This window comes from Sorex araneus, chromosome 2, assembly GCF_027595985.1.
Source record: "Sorex araneus isolate mSorAra2 chromosome 2, mSorAra2.pri, whole genome shotgun sequence".
NCBI classification, from domain to species: Eukaryota; Metazoa; Chordata; class Mammalia; order Eulipotyphla; family Soricidae; genus Sorex; species Sorex araneus.
This window is the reverse complement of record NC_073303.1, coordinates 197,417,485-197,434,393: the sequence shown is the minus strand read 5'-3', so window position 1 is coordinate 197,434,393 and position 16,909 is coordinate 197,417,485. Positions and strand designations below refer to the sequence as shown.

General features: G+C 48.8%; 1 protein-coding gene across 5 annotated transcripts in view; it reads right to left on the bottom strand.

The window, feature by feature from the left end:
* ITSN1 (intersectin 1) overlaps window positions 1-16,909 on the bottom strand; it is a 214,279-nt gene that overhangs the window by 138,721 nt on the left and 58,649 nt on the right. For all 5 annotated transcript variants that reach the window (XM_055125812.1, XM_055125811.1, XM_055125810.1 and 2 more), the window contains 4 exons: window positions 11,772-11,831; window positions 8,218-8,310; window positions 6,622-6,685; window positions 1,261-1,421 (listed from right to left, as the gene is read on the bottom strand). In XM_055125812.1, the coding sequence (XP_054981787.1) occupies window positions 1,261-1,421; window positions 6,622-6,685; window positions 8,218-8,310; window positions 11,772-11,799 (346 nt within the window). In that variant the 5' untranslated portion in view covers window positions 11,800-11,831. The remainder of the gene's footprint in view (window positions 1-1,260; window positions 1,422-6,621; window positions 6,686-8,217; window positions 8,311-11,771; window positions 11,832-16,909) is intronic.

Genomic DNA, 16,909 nt, shown 5'->3' with positions numbered 1-16,909 from the left:
GTTTTCTGGCACTAGTATTCCCAGTGGCGCTCAGGCACAATTCCCAGCACGGAGCCACACGGTGGCGGGGATCAAGCCCAAGCCACTAGCATGCAAGCATGAGTACTAGCCCTTTGGGTCATCTCCCCGGCCCTGATAAATCTTTCCTTTTCTCACTTTGAGGTGCCACACCTGGTGGGGCTCAGGGCACTTGGCAGTCCTTGGGGTCCAGTCATGAGAAAGGCTAAATCAGGGTCACAGCTGAGGGGGCAACAAGCAAGCCTGACCCCAGAACTATCTCTCCAGCCCCAATTATTATTCGTTTCAAAGCTATCTGGCTTTTGCCAGGGTGAGCCCCGGCATCCCATATGGTCCCCCCAGCATCACCAGGGGTAATTCCTGAGCACAGGAGGAAGCCCTGAGCATCGCCAGGTAGGGCCCAAACACCAAAATAAATAAAACTACCTAAAGGATAACTCTTTAATGGAATCAAGTTTTGACTGGAATAACATTAATTAAATGTAACTGGTAGGGCCCTTGCTTTGCATGCGGCCAACCTGGGTTTGATCCCTGGCACCCCTATGGTCGCCGAGCACCGAGTAACTCCTGAGTGCAGAGCCAGGAGTAAACTCTGAACATCACCAGGTGTTGACCCAAAATGAAAGAGAGAGAGAGAGAGAGAGAGAGAGAGAGAGAGAGAGAGAGAGAGAGAGAGAGAGAGAGAGAGAGAGAGAGAGAGAGGGGAGAGGAGAGGAGAGAGAAGAGAGAGAGAGAGAGAAAGAACCCAACAAGTGAGCAAGGAATATGGCTTGACAGTACAGCACCTGCCTGGCAAGTCTGAGGCTGTGGGTTAGATCCCTGGGCACCCCCCTCCCCACCACACACACTCCGAATGTCCTAAATAAATCATGATGTGCTATTTCCACACCCCCCTCCGAAAAGAACAAAAACCACCAGTACGAGCTAGATACAGGCAGCAGATGACAGGGCTTCCAACCACGCCAAGCCCGCATCTCTGCCTTCCTTTCGCTTCCTCTCCTCCAGCCCAAGGAGGCGCCAGGGTGAACCCCTTTCCTCTCCTCTGCCCGGCACCACCTTCCTGCCAGCAGACCCCCATTCCTCAGATGCAATGACCCCGACCCCCCGAACCTTCACAATGTGACAAACTGAGGCACTGGGGGTGGGGTGATCGGCTGAAAGAACCATTATTTATTTATTTATTTATTTATTTATTTATTTATTATCTCCCACCAATCGAGACCCCCGTTTCTCGAGCCTTACCGAACGTGGGCGCGGTGGGAAGAGCGACGGGCTGCTGCTTCATGGCGGGGGGCAGCGTGGCGGGCAGCTGGTAGCCCTGCAGCTTCAGCTTGATGAGCTTCATGGCGATGGAGAACTCCACCTGATCCATCCTGCCGTCGTTATTCATGTCGGCCAGTGCCCTGCAAGCCAAGCGCGGCGACTCAGCGGGACGGGGCTCGAGAGGCCCGAGACCCCCAAAGCAAACCAGCCGAGCTCTGGGGCCTGGAAGCACGGAGCACGGCTAAGCCCCCTTCTGGAGCTGCAGGGAGGACCCTGGAAATCCTGTCCGGGTTTCCTAAAGACTCCAAACACTTTTTATTCTGTCCCGCTTCACTTAGAGCTGAGACGCGAAAGGTGAAGTGTTCAGCTAGGGGGTCGGGAACTGGCCTGCGGCCTTTCGAAAGGTTTCTTTCTGGAGAGAAGGAAAACTCTAAAATTAGACAGGGGTGAAAGTGGCACAATTCTGTGAATCACTAAAAGCCCATGAAATCTCCACTTTCAAGGGGGCGAGTTATGTCACAACAAAGCGGTTGTGGGGGGGGAGGGGTGGAGGGGATGTGAGAAGTATTTAGAAACAGCATTTCTAGAAATACTTGGTTAATTGCATCAGCTGCTCTGTGGGGTTCTACAAACCTCCCCATGGGGACATGACATGCTATGTCAAAGGCACTCACTCATGAACCTCTCAAGCTGCCAACAATTAATTAACCAGGCTGACAAATGTGTTTACTCTCTGGAAACGGCACTCGACTGGCACTCAACTGGAGTGGTCTGGGGCAACTTCCCACCGAGCACTTTTCTCTCCAAGACTGAACAAACAGAAGCATTTATACTCTTTTCACCCAGGCGTTCAAAGCCCAAGGATGTGTGTCCGGGCCAGAAAGAGAGGGCAGTGGGTAGGGCTCTTGACTTGCACACAGCTGGCCTGGGTTTAATCTCCAGCAGCACTCCGTATGGTCCCCCAAGCCCCGCCACAAATAATCCCAGATCACAGAGCCGTTAAGTAAGCCCTGAGCATCACTTGAAACATCAACAGGACCTGCTCTTCCAATGAAAATGTGAACACTTGAACAATTTTCCCAAGCAGGCGCACCCAAATATTGAGTCAAACAGAAAGCTGAGTTTCAGAGAGAAGCAACCTTAAGATTACTTGGAGGGAGTGCAGAGAGAGAAAATTTGAAACATCATAAAAGATGGGCTACACAACAAAAATTAAAAACAGTGGCGGGGGCTGGAGCAATAGTACAGCGGCCGACCCGGGTTCGATTCCCAGCATCCCATATGGTCCCCTGAGCACTGCCAGGAGTGATTTCCGAATGTAGAACCAGGAGTCAGCCCTGAGTATCATTGGGTGTGACCCAAACCCCCCCCCCCCCAAAAAAAAAAACACTGGCCTGGGACCACAGAGACAGTACAAGGACTCAGGCACCTAATCTTGTCTTGCATGCGACCTAAGATCCCCTGAGCACTGCCAGGAATGATCTCTCAGTACAGAGCCAGGAGAACGCCCTGGGCACTGCCACACCCAAAAGCAAAAACCATAAATTCAAGGATTCCCAGCAGAAATTCTACATTGCGGGGGGGGGGGGGGGGGGGGAGAGCAAACGTCCCTCAGGAGACCTGGGGACCCCACCGGGGATTCTCGGCCACCAGCCAAGGTCCCTATGACCGTGGTGCCTAGGACAGGGGGACACTCAGGCCACCCCAGCGGTGCTGGCAGCCTCCAGGGCTGCCCCGAGATGGCGGGGAGACTGCATGGTGGCGGGAACCGAGGCCCTTCCGTCTCTGCCTCTCCACCCTTCGAGCACCAGGCCCAGGATGGGAGGATGAGCGAGACTGCGGTGCTGAGGGGACACACACGCTATTCCCGGGCTGGCTGCCAGCTCCCGACAAGTTCTAGGAAGACGGATCCTCTCTGGACACTGCTTGGGGTCTGGCGTGGAAGGCAGTGGCCGAGTCCGTCCTCTGGGATGGAGAGGCTCTTGGGCTCGAGTGGGACAGACGGACCTGGAGCCTCGAGGCGCGGTCAGCTTCAGCTCTTGAGCTCATACACGAGCTCACCGGGCTGGTTTGGGGGAGGGAGCGGAACAGAGAGGGGTCTCCAACACACAGCCCCCAGCGGGTCACATCTCGGAGTTTCTGCACTGAGTCCAGAGCATGGAGAGGCAGACACAAAGAGGGGTGAGGGGTGACGTCCCAGAAACCTATACAGTTCTTCCTCCCTGATGACTAGCAAGGGGCCCCCTGACACTGGAGACTCAAACCTGGCTCAGAGAGCTAGGACAGGGTGAAAGCGCTGGCCCTGTACACGGCTGACCCCAGTTTGATCCCCAGCACTGCACAGGGTCCCCCTGGGCGCTCCCAGGAGGGACCCTGATAGCAGAGCCAGAGTCAACACTGAGCACTGCAGGGTGTGGACCAAAAAAAAAAAAAATCAAGAAAAACAAAAATAAGGAGAGGAGAGTCTCAAATCTATTCCTCTTTCCAGCAAAGGGGTGTGGGCCTCCATGCTGGGCCCCACCCTCCGGAAACCACACAGATCAGTCTGAGAGGGAAGGAAGAGGATTTCATCAAGCCAGCTGTTATTATTTATAAATTTTAAAACCGCAGTTTGAAAAGGCCAGGGACTGCCTGGGGATACAAAGAACTGAGGGCCGGGGTGTCTCAGCGTCTGCCAGAGACCGTCTCTCTCCTCCCCAAACTCCTTTTGTGCATGTCGCAGGCTACCAAGGACATTGCTTTGGGGGAAAAGAGAAAAGAGACAGGGCAGTATGTTTCCTTCTTCCCCTCAGAGCAAGTCTTGATCAAAGTAAAACATTCACGGGCCAATTTATTTCACAAAATGCCAGGAAAAAAAAAGAAAGATAGAGGAAGAGAGGAAGGAAGAAAAAGAAAAAAAGGGAGAGTCAGAGACAGAGAGAGAAAGCAAGCAAGCAAGCAAGCGAGCGAGCAGAATTTCTTTTCATTTCAACAGGTCAATATGGTTTGTATGTTTTGTGGTTTGTCCACACCCAGGGGACCCGGTGTGCTCAGGGGACCCGATGTGGACCCGGACCGAAGCCAGGTCACCCTCTGCAGAGCAAATGCCCTGCCCACTGCACTATCCCTCCCACTCAATCTGTCTTCTTCAAGGACACTTTCACTGGCAAAAACACACTGGGGGGCTCAGAGCGCTGGTGCAGAGACTTAGCACAGGGGCGAGGCACCCCTGCACTCCCCACATGCACACGCAATCGGAAGTCGGGACAAGGAGTGGACCAGCGGAGGCGACTCTCTGGAGGAGACCGTCCAACAGCCGAGAGGCGGAGGGGAAAAACACAGCAGAAAGGAAGGAAAGCAGACCCCAGAACCAGCACAGGAACCTGCCAACCTTGGCCTCAATATACAACACACACAAATATAATACACACTCGACTATGCAGATCTGCACTTCCCAAGAATGCGTGGTGGTTTAGGAACACAGCAAATGACTTTCATCCTGATGGTACTCTTCTTTTTTTCTTACTTTTCTTTTTAAATTTTGGTTTGGGGCCATACCTCACTGCACTCAGAGATCACTCCTGCCAGAATCTGGGGGACCATATGGGTGCTGGGGATTAAACCCAGGTCAGTCACATGCAAAGCAAGAGCCTTCCCTGCTGCCCCATCTCTCTGGCCCTGCTGGCACTTCTAATCAGACTCTTTTGGGGTAGATTTGTTTCCTTGAGCTGGAGCGATAGCACAGCGGGTAGGGCGTTCACCTTGCATGCAGCTGATCCGGGTTCGATTCTTCCGCCCCTCTCTCGGAGAGCCCAGCAAGCTACCGGGAGTATCTCACCCACACAGCAGAGCCTGGCAAGCTACCCATGGTATTCAATATGCCAAACACTATCAGTGTCACCGTCATCCATTGCTCATCGATTTGCTCGAGCGGGTACCAGTAACGTCTCCATTTTTTTTTTTTTGAGACTTGTTGTTACTGTTTTTGGCATATTAAATACACCACAGGTAGCTTGCCAGGCTCTGCCGTGCAGGCAAGATACTCTTGATAGCTTACCAGGCTCTCCGAGAGGGGCGGAGGAATCGAACCCGGGTTGGCCACGTGCAAGGCAAACATCATACAGCTGTGCTATCGCTCCAGCCCATGCCAAACACAGTAACAACAAATCTCACAAGAGAGATGTTACTGGTGCCTACATGAGCAAAGTGATGAGCAACGGGATGATAGTGATACAGTGATTTGTTTCCTTTATTTAGTTTTTGTTTGGAGGCTACACTCAGCTGTGCTCAAGGGCTTACTCCTTGCTCTGAACTCAGGGATTATTCCTGGTGAGCTCGGGGACCATATGGAATGTCAGGGATTGAACCTGGGTTGGCTGCATACAACAGTTCAGAGAGGTTATACCTAGGTTTCAAAATACAAACAGAAAGCAGGAGAGCTGAAACCAAACTCAGGGTTCCGACCACTGATCTTGCCTCCACAATACTGACAGATTTGGGGCTGGAAGAGTCACAGTTTTCCAAGGAAATGTGGCTTCAGAGCAAGGGAATTCAGCACAGCTACCCAAACTCCTGAACCTACAGACCCACACTACATGTGCCTATTTTAGCCTCCCTCTCCCTTTCCCTCCCCCCTCTCCAAACACTGAACTGTGGGGCCCAAGAGGTAGTACAGTGGCTAAGGCCATCTGCCAACTGCAGTTAGACCTTCCGCACTATGCTTGGTCCCCCGAACTCTGCCAAGAATGACCCTGGAGCACAGACTCAGGAGTAGTCCCTGAGCACTGCTGGGAGCACCCCTACCAAACTAACAAAACACACCCAATGCTTCTTGTGAGTTACAAGGGAATTCAACAACCATTATTATGGACTCAAACCAGCCTGGCATGTAATAAGTAGGCTGTGTTCACACTGATTATTGATAATCACAATGACTATTTCACAAGTGACCCTGAGTACTGTCTTTACCTTTTGAGCCAATGAAAGCTAAGAACCATTTACAATATGAAACAAGATGAGTGTGGTCGATGTCACTGACACTAAGGGAAATGGCTAAGGGGATGTCACAATGCAGCTTTCTCAACTGGAAACTCGGCGTTTGAACATGTTGTCACCGATTTTGTCTTTTTTTTTTTCATTCCAGTGGTGGGTGGGAGGCAACAGTGGTATGCCAAAACATTACTATCAACATTACTGCGATTCGTGATACCCTGGCACATTTTTTTTAAGACACTTTCAGAAGTATTAATAGGGAAAGAAGTAACAATGTTTCAGGTTATAGATTTATCTGTTCCTATCCATTCTTGCAAAATTTTGTTACCAGAATATTTTATCTTGGGCTTATGGGAAGTTCCAACTTACCATATCTGTGCTAAAACAGGCTGAGGTAACCCAGATTGAAAAAAAAAGTTTCTAGCTTGATCACCTGTAAATGTAATGGGAAAAGTTTCACATGAAAACAACAGCTGATAGAAATTCCTTTAGGACAACATGACAAAAGTAAAGCAAACCCCACAAGCACTGAATTAAGTACCTGGCAAATGCTAAAGGCTTAAGACTAGAAACAGCAAAATGAATCGAAGACTGAAACACACAGACATATATACATATGTATATATGTCTGTGTGTTTCAGTGTTCAAGATATATATATAATCCCAGTGGCCAGACAGAAGGCTCAGCGGGCCGGAGAACATGGTCTGCATGCACAAGGCTATTATTCTACCAGGTCCCCCAAGCACCGCTGTGTGTGTCCCCAAAATAAACAAATTCAAAAGGTGTGACTAGAGAGATAGTCCAGTAGATGTGAGGGGGTAGGGCACTTGCCTTACATGTGGCCAACCTGGGGCCAATCCCCAGTATCCCACAGGATCCCCCAAACCCATCAGGAATAATTCCTGAGTGCAGGAATAACTCCTGAGCATGCTAGGTGTGCCCCAAAATAAATAAATAAAAATAAATAAATAAATAAAATCTCCGAAGAGGCCTATTCTCCTCAGGGATTGATTCCTTCTACCCGTCTACACCTCTACAGGAGTCTTCAGGAAACTGACGGTCCATGCTGACTTCCACGGGATAAGCGTAATCTATTCTCTTCTGTTCTCAAAATCTACACTGAGAACTTTCGGCACTTCTAATGTGCGCACGGAGAATACGGGGTCATGATGCAAAGGACCGCGTGGATGACTGGGAATGACAAAACTAAAAGAGAACTATGAGGGTTCAAGGAGCTGGCTCAGGGGTCAGGGGTCCAGGCCTTGTGCGTGTGGGGCCCCAAGTTTACTCCCGCTCACCATCCGGCCCCAGGCACTGCTGTGCCTGAGCAGTGTCACCTTTTGAGGTCTGAGCCTGGAAGAATGGAACCAGTTGACCAACCCGTCACAGGAAGCGGCCCCCGGGCGCCATGTGGACTGTTCGGGAGTCAGGGGGCCCACTCCAACCCGGAATCATAACAACAATATGGAAGGCTGGGAGGGGAACACACACAAAAACAAGTTCCCAGGATATCTGGACCCTCTTTCCCTGAAGCAACTTCCTGAAATGTAATCTAACAGGAAAGATAACAGAGAAGTCCAAGAACAAAAACCAGCTCTAACAACAAGACAATTCTTCCTCCCCACCCCCACCCTATCTTTAAAAGACATTCATTTGTACAGGCGTCCCAAGCCGGGTCAAGATCAAACTTAGGCACTGCTGCCTCGTCTCCATTAACAAACATGGTCCTGGCCGGCTCCCATTCGTGGATACCAGAAACTTAGTGGCCTGGCATCCAGAAAGGATTGCAAACTAGGTCTGAATGCCTCTATGGGAAAGCCAATTATAAAAAAAAATAGACTAAGCCAAAATAGGGAAAGAAAACAGTTGGTGATCCTATATGCCCACCTTAGCTCTGCGTGATACATGTTCCAAGAATATACACACCACTGAGAAGGAAAATGGAAAATACGGATGCCAATTACCAGTAATAAATCCAGATATTGGCTTTAAACTGTGGAACTGCTGATCGTGCTTCGCTCTCTCCTCTACGGTGATGGCCCAGATGTCCAGGCTGCCTACAAGCCAAGGAAAGAAATAATTATTCAGGGAGGGAAAAATAAAAAGCACTGACACGCGCTGTTTTCCGTCATATTTTAGGATGTTGCCAATGTTATCTGAAGTTGGAAAATTAAGAGTAAGACAAAAGAAAAAGAAACTGGGGGCTGGAGCAATAGTATAGCAGGTAGAGTGCTTGCCTTACACACAGCCAACACAGGTTCAATCCCCCGCATCCCGTATGCCCCACCCAAGCACCACCAGGAGTAATTTCTGAGCACAGAGCTAGGAGTAACCCCTAGGTACTGCTGGGTGTGGCCTCAAGACAAAATGAAACAAACAAAAATGGTATAAATTCTTTGTATAAAAAATCTATAGGAGGGGCTGGAGCAACAGGACAGTGGGTAGGGCACTTGCCTTGCATGCAGCTGGCCTGGTTCCATCCTGACACCAATATATGGTCCCCTGACCCCTGCCAGGAATAAGCCCCAAGTGGAGAACCAGGAGCAACGCTTGAGCAAGACTGGGTGTGGCCCCCAAACCAAAGACAAACCCAAATCCCCAAAAAAATATAATCCCATTATTTTATTGTAATAAAATAAAAACAGTTTAGGGTACGTGGGCAACTGAGATAGCTCATAAGGCTGGAGCACATGCCCTTGAATGCCTAAGGCTGAGTCTGATATCTGTACCCTAAGCGACCTTCCCCCCGCCCCCCTACCCAATACCACTGGGAATGTCCCTGGTGGCCCCGAGCACTGCCTGGTCCAAGTCACATGGCGTTACTGTATTGGGCATCTTGGCAGCAGGCAGTGGGGTGGTAACATCACACCCCTCAAACAGACACATTTTTACATTCTTCCACTGACCATGTTGATTCAAAAATGTCCTTAGAACTCAAATACTTGAGTGTAGTGGTAAGCGCACACCGAGAACGGGCCAGTGAGTGCTCTAACGAGCTGTGCTACTGCTCCCCCCACCCCAAACACGGGAACCCAAAGGTGATAGGACTCGGGTTCCCCATTTCTGCTGCTGAGGCTGACCTGATGTCTGGATTCTGAAGGCTCTCCTCCCTTTAGTAGTACCCCCACCCCCACCCCTCATACACACATTTGCCCAGGGTTAGATGACAGAAACTTTGCAAAATTTGGTTATTCCACAGGCAACATAGATGCTTCACACAGATCGTGAAAAGTGTCCAGCACCAAATCAAAACGTCTAAACACCTCACCTGCCCTGTCTACGGGGCTGGCACAGCCATGACCGGTGAGGTGGGACTCCTCCACCAGGGGACTCTGCACAATGCGCCCCAGGTCCCCAGAGGGGACACAGATCCCACAGGCCTGATACGCCTGCAACCTCTATGAAGGATTCATATACCCTCTTGAAGCTATGGGGAAACCTTCGCAAACTTCACCAAATCCCCATGGGGACCCTCAGAGCTGTAAGCTGAGGGATGGGGCTCTGTGTACCCTGATTCTCGGGGCAAGGACTGTCACTGTCACTGTCATCCCGTTGCTCATCGATTTGTTCAAGCGGGCACCAGTAACGTCTCTCATTGTGAGACTTATTGTTACTGGGTTTTGGCATATCGAATACACCACAGGTAGCTTGCCAGGCTCTGCCGTGCGGGCGTGGTACTCTCAGTAGCTTGCTGGGCTCTCCGAGAGGGGCGGAGGAATCGAACACAGGTCGGCTGTGTGAAAGGCAAACGCCCTACCGCTATGCTATCGATCCAGGCCAGGGGGCAAGGACAGAATCAGATAACTATCAAGAGTGAATGTTAGCAGGGAAGATAACAAATAAAGACAATAACTTGGCCAGGAAGCACAAACAATATTTAATGCACTCCTGAAAGTATTAAGGGAGGGGTCAGAGCAATAGCACAGCAGGTAGGGTGTTTGCCTTGCACACGGCCGACCTGGGTTCCATCCCCAGCATCCCATATGGCCCCACCGAGCACCGCCAGGAGTAATTCCTGAGTGCAGAGCCACGAATACCCCTAAGCATCGCTGGGTGAGACCCCAAAAAAGAAAAAAAAGGAAAAAAAACGGTATTAAGAGAAAATGACCCCACTCTCCACCAAGATGTGATCCCGGGGGCTGCACGTGTGCAGCCTCTCTGCAGCTGCACGAGCATGATTCCAGAGGCCAGCTAAACTACTTTTGATACCGGCAGCTCCTTGCAAAATGTCTCCAGACTGAGAACTAAGCCGAGGCCCCATGCCTGCCCAAGAGGGGAAAGGTTTTTCTCTCTCGCCTTTTCCTTGCCGGGAGGGGGATGGGCATGGCGACTGCCATATTATGAGGACCACTAATGAGAGATACAAGCTTGCAATGATTCTATTTCCAGAAGAAATTTCCCTGGACTTAGTTGCTAAAATACAGAAATCCAAAACTGCGTGACCGCTATTGTGGCCGCGCGACCTCATATCTCTTCACAGCAGGTCTGATTCTAGTGGGGAACTCCTAACAGTAATAGTGAGTTTTTTGTCGAAATGTTGAATGTAACCAAAGTAAAGTGAAATTTATCAGTTGGGGGGGAGGGAAGGAGAGGGGGGAGATGGGAGGTATACTGGGGTTTTTTTGGTGGTGGAATATGTGCACTGGTGAAGGGATGGTTGTTTCAGCATTATATAACTGAGACTTAAGCATGAAAGCATTGTTATTTTCCACATGGTGATTCAATTAAAAAAATTAAATTAAATTAAAAAAAAGAGAGAGAAAATGACCTAGGAAAGACAGACCATGCAGCTCTCAATGTTTGAGACAGATAAAACTCAAGCAGAACAATGCCATGCTTCACTCAGAAGAAGCAAAGAATAAACAACAACAGTCATTTGTCTACTGTCAACAGCAATCAACAGCAAAAACAGGATAAAGAGAGGTCGGTAATGAGGAGGCATAAGTACTAAAAGCAGCGGGATCCTGATTTGGACAAACCACACCCCAAAAAGGGTCTAAAGGTTCTTGGGGCAATTTTATCAGTGACTTGAGAATGAAGCACATTAAGAATTACTATAAATTTTTTTAGGTGTGATCACGGTTCACAGTGATGCCTTTACAAGTATTCTCCTTTTAGACACATTGTAAAATATCTGTGGATAAAATGATGTGATATGGGGTGGGGGAGATAGTACAGCAGGTAGGGTGCTTGCCTTACAGGCAGCCAACCCGGGTTCGATCTCCGGCATCCCACATGATCCCCTGAACACCGCCAGGAGTGACTCCTGAGCTCAGAGTCAGGAGTCATCCCTGAGCATCACTGGTGTGGCCCCCCCCCCAAAAATAGTTGCTGCAGAAGAATACTCAATTCACATAATCATTGGCCATGAACTGGTAATTGATCAGCTGGGCATACCAAGGAAAGGCTGGTTATCTTCTGCATTCTCCTTTTGTTTATCACTGAAATGTGTCGTACCGTAATTCAAAGAATCGTTATACAATACTCTAAAAAAAGAGGAAAGTCTCTGCAATCTTACCTCCAAAAGGTGCTGGGAACTGAGCCATGGTTCTGTCACTTTTACCTTGCTAATCGTCGCCTGCAATGGAAAAGGAACACTGAAGATTATGAAAACACCACTCCTCCAACAGACTGACATGTTTCTGAACCACCAAAACACCAACAACCAGGAGAGATAGTATAGTGGGGAGGGCGATGGTCTTGCACGCAGCTGACTCGGGCTCGATCCCCGGCTTATCATATGTGGTCCTGAGAGCACCACCAGGAGTAATTCCTAAGTGCAGAGCCAGGAGTAACCCCTGAGCAGGACTGGGTAAAGCCCCCAAACAAAAACAAAAACAAAAACAAAACAAACATTAAATTAAAAAATAAATTCTAAAACACCCACGCCAGAGCAAGGGTCTAGTTCTAGAAATAAAAATTTCAATTCAAGTGGCCATCCGTCAGCCCATTCATTTTCTGCCACTTGTAGAGCTAGGTTTGGGGACTGGGACAAAAAAAGAACTGGTTTCAGTCTGGTAAATGACCCATTAGTCCAGGACAACCCATGATACCCCCGTCACTGCACGCAGGTCTGTCTCGATCATACTAGACCACGTGTGTAAAAATGAACACTTGGTGCTTGGCCCGCACAGTGCTCAAGGATGATATGTCTTTCCTCTGTCATCACTGCCCCGTGGGACAGGTTTAATGTTCCCGTCCCCCGTTAGAGGAAGAAGACGCAAGTCGGAGAGAAGGAAGGCTGAGGACCACTCTGCTTTGGGTGAGTCCAAGCTGAATGTGAGTAGAGACAGCCAACACCCACAGCCAGGGTTCCCCTTCCACAGACCCTGAGGACCGACGACTTCTCAGGACCCGACACAAGCCCAATGTCCCAACCATATATTTTCGTTTGTGAGCTACTCAGGTACAACCAAGCCAGTTCTCTCCCCTTACTAAAAATGAAGCCAAACCAAATATATTTCCTTCTGCGTAATTTAACAAAAGGGTCAACACACGTAAATTAGAATGAGCATTAAATCACCCAATGTAAAAATTTTAGAAATACTTATGACAGTCCTTCAAAACTCAGTTTCATATTCCAATCTGTGGGATTTCTCCCCACCCCCCACCCCAAATATCAGTTTTGCTTTATGACTGTTACTGGGGGGACGGGAGGGGGAATTTGAGACTACTCCTAAATCAGTGCTCAGGGGACCATGTGGTGCCAGGGATAAACACCCAGGCCTCTACATGCAAAGCCTCTGCTCAGCTCACCGGGTGGCTCTCCATCCCTGTCACAGCTGGAAATTTCCAAAAGTGGGGCTGAAGTGATAGCACAGCGGGTAGGGTGTTTGCCTTGCACGCGGCCGACCCGGGTCCTACTCCCAGCATCCCATATGGTCCCCTGAGCACCGCCAGGAGTGATTCCTGAGTGCAGAGCCAGGAGTAACCCCTGTGCATTGATAGGTATGACCCAAAAAGAAAAACAAACAAACAAACAAAACTTCCAAAAGCTTGCTATTAGGCCAGAGATAGTAACAGTAGGGCCTTGGCCTTGCATATGGCCAACCTGTGTTCAATCCCCAGCACCTCGTATGACCCGCTAAGCACCACCATGAGTAAGCCCTGAGCACAGAGCCAGGAGTAAGCCCTGAGCACTTCCAGGCGTGGCCCATTAAAAAAAATAAAAGCGAACCAATTTGAATGTATTAGAAGTCTGGGGAAGAACCCTCAGGCTCCACATAGGATTCATGTGAGAAAACAGCAGTGAGAGGGCTGGAGCGATAGCACAGCGGGTAGGGCATTTGCCTTGCATAGGGCTGACCCGGGTTCGATTCCCAGCATCCCATATGGTTCCCCCGAGCACCGCCAGGAGTAATTCCTGAGTGCATGAGCCAGAAGTAACCCCTGTGCAACACTGGGTGTGACCCAAAGAGAAAGAAAAAAAAAGAAAAAGAAAACATCGTCGAGAGTCGGAGGGAAATCCTAAAGGCTCTGCAGATAAGAGGCTGAGTCTGCACTCACACCACAGCTAAAAACTAAAGCAGATATAATGCACAAATACAGAATGATGTAGAAGACAAAAACATCAGTCCCTCCACCTCTAACGTAAGGCTATTTGACCAAAAATGGTACTAAAGCCTTTCTATTTAAATGACAGCTTATTTTTTTTTTTTTTAAGACTTGGCCAACTTTGGAGACCCAAGAATGCTGGTGAGCTAAAGTGGCTTAGCTTTCTGAACATAAACTGAACATTAACATAGCTAATGTTCTCACTTTTCTTTCCTTATAATCATGGTATCAATTCCTCTCTGAGCTTACTTAAGTGGGAAAATGTTCTTCCCATGGCAAAAACAAGTTATATTGGTCAAGCAGGCTGGGTCCATGATTTTTATCTCCCGGTTCAATTCTCAAGAATGTCTTTCAAAGCTTGTTCCTAAGTCCTTAAAAGGGCTTGCCTCTTATCTCCTTTAAATGTCATCTTGAATCTCAGAGTCAGAGATAATGGTTTACATTATGGCAAAACCAAGGCACTGCCTTCACTTGAAGACTTACTGGCATCCCCCTGCTATTCAGGAGTTCACAATGAACTCATACAAGCCAGCAGCAAAATAAACGAGGAGGAGACCAGAAAGAAAGAAGGGGGGAGAGGGAAGAGAGGGAGAGAGAAAGGGACAGATGGAGGGAGGAAGATGGAGAGGGAGGAGGGAAGAGTGAAAAAGAGTAAGAGAGTAAGAGAGAGGGAGACACAGAGAGAGGGTAGGAGAGAGAAGGAGGGAGGGAGGGAGGGAGGGAGGGAGGGAGATGGTGAAGTGTGTGTGTGGGGAGAGAGAGAGAGAGAGAGAGAGAGAGAGAGAGAGAGAGAGAGAGAGAGAGAGAGAGAGAGAGAGAGAGAGACTTAGCCCCCAGGGGCTGGAGCACATGCTTTGCATGCTGGAGACCCAGGTTCTTCTATCCTGGCATTGCAAGGTCCCAGGGTACAACAAGGAGAAATCCCCGAGCACAGAGCTGGGAGTAGGCCCTGAGCATCACCAGATGTGCCCCCACCCCCCCCCAAAGAAAATAACAATAGGGATAACCTAGTTAGAAAACTGGCAATGGGGCTGAGTATCTTTAAAAAAAAAAAAAAAAATGCAAACGTCTAAGGGATACATGACCCAGAGTTCAACACCGGGGATCTGCAGGGAAATTCAGACCCGAGCTCCCATGAGCGCTCACCTGCAAGTGTCAGGAGAGTTGTGATGAGAGAAGAGATGTCAGGCACTGGGGTGGGTGTGGGGAAGAAGGAGCCCAGTCACCGTGGGCGGGAAGGAAAGACACTTCCACTAAGGAAAACAGTATCTGAGGTCCCTAAAACATGGAAACAGAACTCTCAGGTAATCCAGCAACCCTGTTTCCGGACACATGCACAGAAGCAGAACTCAGAGAGGCAGATGAGTTCTAAGGTCTCTACTGTATTATTCACAATAGCCACAATGCTATAGTTAGCAGAAATAATCTATATGCCTGTGGACAAGTGGTCAGAACAAATGTAGCAGGATTAATTCTACTGCCACGCTTCATTCAGATGTTTTGCTTTTTATTATTAAAATCAAAACGAAGGGGCTGGTACAATATTACAGTGGGTAGGGCCTTTGCCTTGCATGTGGCTGACCTGGGTTCAATCCTGGCATCCCATATGGTCCCCCGAGTACTGTCAGGAGTTAATTTCTGAGCACGGGGCCAAGAGCAACCCCTGAGCATCGCTGGGTGTGTGTGGCCCTAAAATCAAAATAAATAGATTTTTAAAAAATAATTAAAAAGATGAAACTTGTGCCAGTTTGGTATGAATGAGCCTACAGGCATCCTGTTAAGTGAGATATGTCAGACACACACAAAAACAAATACTCTAAGATCTCAGCTCTATGTGGACTCCGAAACATCTAACTCGCAGAACCAGAAAGTGGAACAGCGCTTGCCCGGCACTGGAGGCTGAGAGAACGAGAAGCCAGCCAAAGGATCCAACTCTCCGCTGTCAGATGAATTAACTCAGGGGATCTGATGTGCTGTGTGGAGACTATAGTTAGTAACGATCCACTGTGTACTCGGAATTTGAGAGGATGACACATCTCACATCTTCAAACCACACACACACACACACACACACACACACACACACACACTCACACACACACACACACACATACACACAGAAAACAAGTTACTAACTGCGCAATGTGTTTATCAATTAAATTATCACACTGTCTCTCCTAAATATTCCTCAGTCATACCTTAATAAAACTGGGGACAGAGGAATTAGTTATAGGGAATAAAAGCCATCTATAGGAGTTGGAGAGATAGTACAAAGGGAGGGTAGTGAAGATAGTAGGGCACTTGCCTTGCACATGACCGATCAGGGTTCAATCAACGGCATCCCATAGGGTCCTCTGAGTACCACCAGGAATAATTCCTGCTTATACAGTCAGGGGTGTGCCCTGAGCATCAGTGGGTGTGCCCCAAAATAAAATAAGAAGAAAATCATGAGCCAGGGAGATAGCTCAATGGGCCAGGGTATATGGTTTTTGCCCTTCTTTTTTGCTGGCTTTTGGGTCACTGTGCTCAGGGCTTACTCTTGCCCCTGTGCTCCGAGGTCATTCCTGGGGGTGCTCAGGGAACCCTATGTGGTACCAGAAATCTAAGCCAGGGTTAGCCACCTGCAGAGACAAATGCCTTCCTCACTGTTCAACCTCTTCAGCTCTAGGGCGCTGGCTTTGCACATAGGAGGCTTGAGTTTAGCCCCCAGCAACGCCCAGGTCCCACGGCACTGAATTTCAGGACAGCTCCTGAGCACCACTGGGTGTGACACCCCCCCAAAACAAAAAAAATGTGTAGAGAGACATGTCAACAACAAAGAACAATTAACTAAACATGAACTAAATGGCCACCATAGCAAATTTAACCCTATTGACACCCCTGGGTTGAATGTTACCATCCCACCGTACAATATGGAAACCAAAATAGCTCATACAAGTCACTAAATCTAAGACTCAAGGTGTTTTCTGGGTCTGGGGAAATCCCCATACTTTCAGGATTAAGAATTTAATGTTGTTGGTCCGAAGCTAGAATACACTATAGTACAGCAGGTAGGGCGTTTGCCTTGCACGTGCCCTAGGTTCGATCCCCAGCATCCCATAT